The following is a 10122-nucleotide window of genomic DNA, read 5'->3' on the forward strand; positions in this document are numbered from 1 at the left end:
CCTAGTGTTAATTTCTTCAGTTTGTATTTGAATACCTTACCCATGGTTACACAGCTAACAAAGAAACCAGTTACAGTTAAAATCTAGATATTGTTGATTCTCATCATTGTACTGTTTTTACTCAGTCTTTCATAATAGTTGAGGCAAGGAAAATACAAAGATAATTGGTTGTGGGCTCTTTTTTGCTCTTGTAAAAACTAATCTGAATGTGAACTAGAAGGGAGAAAAGAAGCACAGGATCAATATCTGAATATATTTTAAGTAAAAATCAAAACCCTAACCTTAAATTAAATCACAGATGCCTACAAAGAAGGCTTGAGGGTTTTAATAGAATGCCTAACGTAAAAGCATTTACGTCTTTGCTATGCTCAAACCTGGGGTTACCTTCAGTGACTCCAATTTAGAATCACCTTCTGTGGAAGTTTAAGAGATTAAATCCATTGGAAATACCAATAAATATGAATCAGCACTAAGGTAATTATTTGGGTTAACATTGATTGACAGACTTCAAGAGCTACCATTTGATCAAGGCCTGTAAAATGCACGCATACAAGTTGACATCTTAGATTGGAGGAATAATCATCCATTGAATCAGTCTTGTAAATGCACAAACATAAAAATGGCAAATCAAAACCTGAATGGAAAATAGCTATCACCTTTTGGTTGGAATAAATATGAAAACATACCAAAAGTGAAAAATGGTTTGGAAGCATCAAGTGGGCCTGGCCTGCCTGGAAGGACAGGGCGCTGGTCACCAGGGGACAGACGCCAGTGGCATGGCAGTGGTGTTAAACACGTGAAGGGGACTTACACTTACTCCATGAAACTCCCGAAGTTGAAACTAGAACCAGTGGATGGAATACACAAGGAGGCCAACTTGTGATGAAAATGGAATGGAACGGGCTGCTGTGGGAGGTAATCGAGGTCTCCTTACATTCGAAGCACCCTCCTAGAAGCTAAATAACCACCATTCAGAACGTTCTGGGAAGGGACACAGGCACACAGGTGGCGGACATCCCTGGACTCTTAGCTACAGCATTCACTTATGCGTCCCGATGCCCATGAGTCTTTAAATCCTTTTATTCTTGCTATGTTTTGAATCTGAGCAATTAGTATGATTTATGTGGTCCCTCCCCCTCCCCCCTGAGTTATTTCCTTCTGTACTGTTTTGGATTATGTAACGGTGATACTTCATATCAGGTTGCTTTTAGATAGCGTGTGCTTCATTCGGTTCTGTGAACTTGGTTGTTGTCGGTTCAGATTCTGATTGTCGTTGCTTTCTTTGGAGATACTCTTTTAAAACATTTGGCAGCAAATGAGTGAAGATTCTGCTTTGTGGGCTTTTTGGTTTTGGATGGGGAAAAAATTAAACTTTTTGATTCATAACAGTAAAAATTCAGAGGTAAATATTTTTAGGGTCAGACCCACGATCCTGCATACATTGTTCGCCTGACAATAGGCGGAGAGCCTAACTACTTGAAAATGCAAACAAAAATGTAAGCTACTCATGTTCCTCTTGGTTTGCAGATGCTGAATGGTTTTGCTTTAAGGCACATGCCATAAAGTCAGCACTTGCTGTCTCGTTGTCACTGGTGCAACATCTCTGGACCCTCGAGTAGGCAGTAGTAGTTACTAAAATGCTCAGCAGTGTTTCTTCCAGACCAAGTCATCATGCTGTATTCTGTAATTTTATTCATGGAAACGTAAAGAGTGTTTACAGTGCGGTATCTTTCTAGGATCAGAATAGTGGGAGGAAAAATGGAAAAATGTCCAAACCTCTTTGCATGGCAATGATGGCATTACTGGTGTGTTTAATAAAACCTTTATTGGTACATTTTCCGGTGTGGTGGCATTGGCAGAGACGGTCCCCCTTTGGATTTGGAGCTCAGCAGCTGATGAAATACAGTAAACATTAATCTGGGATGGGCTGCCAGTTTTGGAAAGCCAGGTGACATTTTATTATATTTGTACCGAGCAGGGGCTGTGTCCCATACTGCCGTAGCTTCCGCTGTCAGAGGCTTAGCTGGCATTATGGAAAAAAAAATGGCAGGCCTGAGAATCTTATCCCCTGAAATGAAAGTCGAATGCCAAATTGAAATTCCTGTAGGATTTCCGATAGCAATGGGGGAATTGAGAAGCCCACAATTAAGCATATGGGCATTAAGATAATTGTCAGATCTGTTGGCGGACATGATAGAAGACAGATGGGTACGAATCAGTGCGCTCCACTGCAGCACCCTGGGAGACAATTTGACGTTTTACCTGCCTGAGCTACTCTGCCATATTTGTCACTGAATGTACAGCACGGCATCTTACTGAGTGTGAAGTGTTTTGCAGGGTTCTGTAGGTGCGTGTGCGGTCCTTCAGCGCCCTCTAGTGAAAGGCATTTGGGAGTCTTGTTTTTCAAAGGCCCGTGTTCCTTCGGCTGGTCCTTGCTGCCCCTGGAAATAAACTCTACGGTTCCTCTCCCCCTTTCAGGTTGGGGCCCATCGTGAAGACGGTGTGGCCCTGAGAGGCAGCCATTCTCTTGTGCCAAACCAGGTTCCAGTTCCACAGCTTCCTGTCCAGTCTGCAACTTCCCCGGATTTGAACCCACCCCAGGACCCTTACAGAGGTAGGTCTGCCTCCGAAGGCCCTTCCGACCTCACTTAGACAATAGTGAATCCAGTGTTGATCCCAAGCTTACTTGGCATACACTCCTCAGGAAGCACTGGCAGAAAACCAAGAATCAAATTTGGTACAAAAATGGTAAGCAAATGGGAAAGCAGTTAGAACGTAGCCGGCTAATTGTGTTTCTTCAGTAACTGTTTTCCTCAAACATCCTCTGAAATCCTGGTCCTATTTCAGCAGGGAATGAGACAACAGACTGATGAGAGGAAATTTTATTTTAGCTATTTCCACATTTTACTCATTCAGGTCCTCTAATGTGGTTAGTTGTAGCCTGAAAATGATATTTCCAAATGAATAGGAAGGAAGGAAATTGTTTTTGTCGTTTAAGATGGAAGGAAATGTAGGTACATTTAAAAACTGGAACTTGGTGGAATGATTTTCACTTTTCGTCTCGCCCCATAATGATTGCCTCAAACCACGGACCCCACTCAGCTTTTCATGACCCCAGGAAGTTATACCACAGGAGCCAGACCTGGGTCCCATGCTCCCTGTGCAACTGGCTGGCCCGGTGACTGGCAGACACTTAAATTCTCATCACCCACCCCTTCCCATGTTTAGAGTAAAGGTGATAACACTGCCCCGGGAATATGCATAGGCTTTTTACCACTGGCTAAACATTGTACAAATTGAGTGTTAATTATGTGTGTGTGTGTATGTGTGGGTGGGTGTGTGTGTGTATGGAGAGAGAGAGAGAGAGAGAGAGTCAGTGCTTCTTAAACCTGAGTGTATATAAGCGTGACTTGAGGACCTTGTTAAAGTGCAGATTCTGATTCAGTAGGTCTGAAATTCTGCATCTCTAATGGGCTCCGGTGATAAGGATGCTTCTGGACCACAGACCAATTTTGAGTGACTACACAAATTACAAACAGAGGAAAATACCCAATAGGCATGCTTATACCTTAGAAATAAGTGGATACATGAGGGTCACGTTTTAAAATGTATTGTGATCTTGAAAGTTGAGCAGTGATAAAGCTAAAAATTTCTTCAGTGAGCAGCTAACTGCTTTCCATATGTACCATTTTTAAATGCTGATTACTCCTTGAGGATAAGAGAAACCTAATTTCAGAATATCATTAGGGTATCTATTGAAGTCTTGACTGCACGTATTTAGCGTACTCCCTGGGAATTATATTTTAAGGACATTTCTCTATTAAATCATTGCATATGGAAGAAACTCAATATAATAGCTGATATTTACTTGGGTTCTTAATCAGAACATTGCGGTGTGTGATTTTCATGATTATGATTTTCATTGCAATTAAGTTGATGTTTTGTAGACAGTGAAATTACCATCTACTCCAAAAGATTGCAAAATAGAATTTAACCTCAGAGCCAATGCAGGGAAAACTTGCTTCCACAGGTGCATTTTTGAAACTTCACCAGATCACATGGAAACAAATGCGGCAGAAGGATCACAGTTCAGCAGCATGAACTATATGGCTGGCAGCTCGCGGTCTGCAGTGTGTGTGTGTGTGTGTGTGTGTGCGCGCGCGCGCACGCGCATCTAGTGTTTGGCAGAAACATCACCTGCTCTCTCTCTCTCTCTTCCGTTAGGCATGCCGCCAGGATTGCAGGGCCAGAGCGTCTCCTCCGGCAGCTCTGAGATCAAATCCGACGACGAGGGGGATGAGAACCTGCAAGACACGAAATCTTCCGAGGACAAGAAGTTAGATGACGACAAGAAGGATATCAAATCGATTACTAGGTCAAGATCTAGGTAACAGTATATGATACTGTCGCTTCATTTAATTCCTTTATTGGACTTTGATGAAGTGAACAGAACAGGAAGAAACTATTCAGTTTTTTCCTGGCAGGTAAATCGACGGCTGAAAAGAAAATTAAAGGCCTGCTCTAGAGCTACCGAAGTATCGTTTGAGATACTGGTACTCTAGTGAAGCCTATAGTGTCTTTGCATTTGTGAATTTGGACGCAGTGCTAATTACACACGGTAAAAACAATTTGTAACTGATTCAAGTGCAAACAGTTGATTTTTAAAATGATGCATATTCTGCAAATTTGGTCCGAAATGATCTTTCCAAAATATTTCTAAAAAAGAGATCTTAGCCGTGTTAAAAACTCCATTGAGGTATATGCAACTATGACTTTTTTCTGATCTTGAACGTGAGAATATACTGATTTCCCAGCTTTATCTTAAATATGTTGATCTATCTAATAATAATACCTAAACTGCTCGCTTTTTTCTCCCAGATACTCCCTTCTACAGAAAATACAACTGCAGGAAAATAGCTTCTGGTTGGTTTTCTTAAATATCCAATATCTTTAAATTAGAGTCTTTCTCATGGAATGTTAACTCTAGTCTGACGATCAGATGGTTTTCGAACACCGTGGCACCCCTGTTCTTTGCTTTAGTTCCCTTGGGTTGTTTTCATTTGTAAATTAAATAAATTGTACCACGACTACACTTCCCCCTTTTAGAAGCTGTCATTCTCGGGGTTAGAGCTAATGCCCTTTAGGAATTAAGAACATGCCACTTTCTCATAATCGCCTTTATAATCATTGGGATAGATTGTAGGACATCCCCTGCTAAAATTTCCAGAAAATGGTACAAGCTTCTTACCCCTTACCTCCCACCATCACTACAGAGTCTCCTGACTCTTGGCCACATTGGTGAAATTTTAAGGAGGGGCTTTCGCATCCCTACCGTCTTCTCTGCCACTCCCGTCAGTTCTCAGTAATTCAACTAGTGGCCGTGACTTATGCATATTAGTAGATTCTTGGAAGTTTCCGTACAACGTTTCACTTGCTGTTAAGAACCTTCTTATTGAAACGGTTATTCTTGTGACATTTACCTAATGCCTCCCAAACTGGGATGTGAGACAATGCTAGGTAGTTTTATTTGCAAAACCAACCTATTTACTATTTATAAGTGAATAATCGGGCCTAATTAGTTACTAGCCTGAATACCTTTGGAAAACAAGTTCCCACTTTCAGACCCACTCTGTGAAAGCTGTGACACCTGTGTGATGTTTAAAAGTGTTACTCAAAATTTTAACTTCAGGGAAGGGCCACCACAGACTTGGCTGTGTTCTCTTTTCACTTGTTACAACCTGTTTGTGTAGTGGAATGTGGACGTGAATTAACGGTAACCTTGACTTGACTGCCATCAGCAGAAGTTAGGGGTGGTGGGGAGGAGGGTTCAGCAGAAGTGAGGACGCTTAGATGACCCTGAAAGAGAGCCATTTCCCACAGGTTCAGTCCAGTTGTGTGTTCACCAGCACACATCTATGGCAGACGGTCCCATCTGGCAGGGAGTATATGACCCATGGGGAGATGAGCCAAGTCTTAAGGCATCTTTCTTTGGTGTCTTCCTCTTCCCCTCCCTTACAAGTGTTGTTGGCTTACATACATCATCTGTATTTGCAGCATGTGCTTGCAACCCAAAGAATCCCACTCCCATTTGTGATTGATTGGAGCTTCTCAGCTCTAATTGGTCCTTATTGCAATTTGGAAGCTACCCAGAGATTCTCCAAACTGGAAGATTCAGAGCCACGCATGTTAAGCCAACATTCATTAAGTGTACATTAAATTGACTAGATAACTTACCCCATGTTCTCCTGCTCTGAAATATTGTGATTAACACCTTTATTCTGTGAACATTTCAGATTTGTAGAATTTTAAAGTAGAGGTTAACCATCATGGTCATTTAGATGAATGCTTGGACCTCCAGGTTAACATCCTTACAGATGGTCACCTCCATATTGTTTCATATAATGAGGAGCCTATTACTTTTTCAGTGAAGTTGACCTCACTTTTTATATCTCTTATGACATCTCTTATACCCAAAAAGCTTCTTGCTCATATTAACTCAAACTATAACACTCAGAGGCATGACAGCCAGAAACAGACAGGAGGAATATTGCCTTTCCAGACTATACTGGATCCAACCATGCCTTTGCTATGAAATGTAATATTTTGGTTCTAACCATCAGAGATTAGCTTTTGGGCTTCATTTTTGACTCATGATGAGGTCATGGTCATTTATAACCAGTAGCTGTTTGGTATTTAGTCCATCGTATTCTGTTTGCTTTGCACAGTGCGTGTCAACTCAGATTTTCCCAACTTGTTTTGGGGGCTCACAAATGTCCATGATGTTAAAAGCCATGGAGATCATGGTTTTTCTAGCCTTTTTATTTAACACATGGAGAAAATGAGACTCAGATACATTAAGTGGAATAGCCATGCCTTCAGAGCTAGTTATTAGTGAAACATGGACAAAAGTTCTCTGTCTGCACTCTCATTGCTCTGGTGTCTTGAATGTAGGGCCTTCTTACTCCTGTTTCAGCTGTATCGTGTTCATTCTGACCTGTCCGAGTCTTTTCTCAAGCACTTGTTTTCCTCAGGTTCCAGATGTCACAGTGTGAAAGTTAAAAACGACAGCACACACACCTTCAGTCTGTGTAAAACGCTCTGCTTTGTGGCCATGCAGACTAGCCTCGAGGCTAAGTTGACCGTGGCCTTGCTTGGCAGAGTGTAGCCTCGTTGATAAAAAGCCGTGCTTGCCCTTTACCCCCTACATCAGCATGGGCACACAGTGGGCCCTAACTTTAACCCCTCTGGTTTTGTTTGGGTTGAATGTCTGGGAGAAACGGAATGTCTCGTGTATGGATTGTCACAGCCATCTATAGCAGTCCCAAGTTCAAGTGGATGTAAAATCCTGCCGAGGACAACAGCTGAAGATGGACACATCCCCAGAAAACTCTGGAAGAAAACAAAACCAATTTAGAGACTTTCTTTGTCCCCACACCATTAGAAAATGTCGCATCCCTTTTGTCCCCTAGCAATAACGATGACGAGGACCTGACACCGGAGCAGAAGGCAGAGCGTGAGAAGGAGCGGAGGATGGCCAACAATGCCCGCGAGCGCCTGCGCGTCCGCGACATCAACGAGGCTTTCAAGGAGCTCGGCCGCATGGTGCAGCTCCACCTCAAGAGTGACAAGCCCCAGACCAAGCTCCTGATCCTCCACCAGGCCGTGGCCGTCATCCTCAGCCTGGAGCAGCAAGTCCGAGGTCAGTGCCCCCCCCCCCCCCCGCCTCCTTGTAGGGGTCACGCAGCCTGCGGCTGCAGGGAGTAGGGATCGACTTGCCGGCCTGGAGCGGGAGCAGAGAAGCAGCCCCATAAGCATGGTTCAGAGTCACGGGGTCAAGTGCAGATCGCCTCTGAATCTGTAAGGCAGCCCCCCTCTCTCCCATGGCTAAGGTACAGGACGCTCTTACAAGTAAGACGGCACCACAGTGCTTTCGTACGTACTCTCAGGAATCTGCGTTTGGTATCTTTGTTTTACCAGCTTTCTTATCCTGTGAAGCCGTCCAGCTTGTACTGGTGACCCACCAAATGCATGGCTATAGCGTGCCTTTGCTGGCTCTTCCTCTCGCTGGGTGACATGGAAACCCCGATAGAGGGTCAGCAGACGAGAGCGCATTACTGCCCTCTATCAGAAGCCGTGGGCACTAACCACATTCTTGGCTTCACTCTTCCAGAGAGGAATCTGAATCCGAAAGCCGCGTGTCTGAAAAGAAGGGAGGAAGAGAAGGTGTCCTCAGAACCTCCCCCGCTCTCCTTGGCGGGCCCGCACCCTGGAATGGGAGACGCGTCAAACCACATGGGACAGATGTAAAAGGGCAAGTGTGCTCTCTGCCATTTCGGAAATCCCTTCCTTTGTCGCTCTCCTCCCCGAGGCATCAGCCATAAACGTCAACATTCGCCCCAGTTAACAAATTTTTCCCCTTTGGGGAAAAAAAAACCAGTTTAAAAATAAAACGTTTACTTCCTCTGTTTTAGGTGTATGAATTAATTTTCCTCTCTTTTTCCCTTCTCAGGTCCAAGTTGCCACATTGCTTCATTAATACAAGAGACCACTTCCTTAACAGCTGTATTATCTTAAACCCACATAAACACTTCTCCTTAACCCCTTTTTTTGTAATATAAGACAAGTCTGAGTAGTTATGAATCGCAGACGCAAGAGGTTTCAGCATTCCCAATGATCAGAAAACCGAAAAACAAACAAAAAAAAAAAAAAGAAAGAAAAAAGTGCAACTTGAGGGGTGACCCTCTAACATATCATTCAGAATGTGCAAAGCGGTGTGTGCAGGCTGAGACGCAGCCCAGAGACTGAATGGCAATCTTTCCACACTGTGGAACAATGCATTTGTGCCTAAACTTCTTTTGGAAAAAAAAAAATATAATTAATTTGTAAGTCTGAAAAAAATATTTAATTTAAAAAATTGTAAACTTGCAATAATGAAAAAGTGTACTTCTGAAGACAACTACATGAACGTTTTTGTTGGTATTCAAGTCAGCTAGTGTTTATTATTACCGGATATCGAATAAGGGAAGCTCGGCTGCCCTCGTAACAAAACCAGCAAACGTCCTGATGACAACAAAGTGATGACATTAGCCATTCCTTAGGGTAGGAGGAACAGATGGATCTTATAGACCTATGACAAATATATATATAAATATATATATAAATATATATTAAAAATTTAGTGACTATGGTAAGCTTTTGTTCATTTGTTTCAGACTTTTTTCTCCTGTAAAAAAATAGTACTGATTAACTTTTTTAAAAGAAAGATTTTACTGTAAATACGGATTTTTTTTCTTTTTTCTTTTTTTTTTCTTTCCTTTTCTTTCCTTTTTTTTTTTTTTTTTTTTTTTTGGTCTTTCTGTCCCTTTCCCTGGTTTGTTATCGTAACCTGTAGTGCCGACTCTGCTTCTGGAGAGGTGACGCAGGATAAAATGCTGACCCTGATGTTGTTTTTCATTCATAAATAAGTAGAAAGTTGTTTCTCCAGTCTTTTGGGAACACAGGACTTAAAAGTCACATCATGTGTAGATATTACAAGCAGCATTACCAAGACATGGCAAAAAGAGTTTGTCTGAACTGTAATGTTGCGTTTGTGACCCTATTCTGGGATTTTCAGAGGTACAAGGTTAGAATGCTACAATGTTACCACTGTGCCTTCCAATGTTTATATCATCGGAAACATAACATAATCAAAGTGGCTGTGATTTAACAAAATGATTAAGGTGTTACCTACATGTGTAGCCGAAGTAGTGTGCAGTGAGGCGTTTCTGAATACATGGTCAGATTTTTGGAAAAAAAAAAACAAAACAAAAAAAAAAAACAAGTAAAGTTCAAAAACCATCAAATGAGAAAATTGCAAGTAGTGTGACAGAGCTGATTGATTTTGTTGCTTTCTTGATTTTTTGTTTTCAAAATGGGTTTACTAAGATGTAGATGACTTAACTGCCTCCTCCTTCGTCTGAAAAAATGCCAATATTCAATCATCATGCAGCATTATAACAAGCCTTATAAGTCCTAAAGCATTAAGTTGCACTTTCTTGAGGAGGGGTAGTGCAGTATTTCTCTGGCCAGTATGAATGAAGTTTATACTTAACATATTTGATAGAAACATAGATCAAGCTATGG

General features: G+C 42.0%; 1 protein-coding gene across 5 annotated transcripts in view; it reads left to right on the plus strand.

The window, feature by feature from the left end:
* TCF4 (transcription factor 4) overlaps positions 1-9194 on the plus strand; it is a 350509-nt gene extending 341315 nt beyond the window's left edge. For 3 of the 5 annotated variants that reach the window (XM_047086297.1, XM_047086298.1, XM_047086301.1), the window contains 5 exons: positions 2479-2614; positions 4225-4387; positions 7470-7699; positions 8171-8311; positions 8510-9194. In XM_047086297.1, coding sequence (XP_046942253.1) covers positions 2479-2614; positions 4225-4387; positions 7470-7699; positions 8171-8307 — 666 coding nt within the window. In that variant the 3' untranslated portion in view covers positions 8308-8311; positions 8510-9194. The remainder of the gene's footprint in view (positions 1-2478; positions 2615-4224; positions 4388-7469; positions 7700-8170; positions 8312-8509) is intronic. The other 2 variants (XM_047086299.1, XM_047086300.1) reach the window with 1 other exon arrangement.
* The last annotated feature ends 928 nt before the right edge of the window (positions 9195-10122 follow it).

This window comes from Lynx rufus, unplaced genomic scaffold (assembly GCF_022079265.1).
Source record: "Lynx rufus isolate CCGP_SWC_20201006 ecotype Redwood Valley unplaced genomic scaffold, mLynRuf1.p SCAF_20, whole genome shotgun sequence".
Classification (NCBI taxonomy): domain Eukaryota; kingdom Metazoa; phylum Chordata; class Mammalia; order Carnivora; family Felidae; genus Lynx; species Lynx rufus.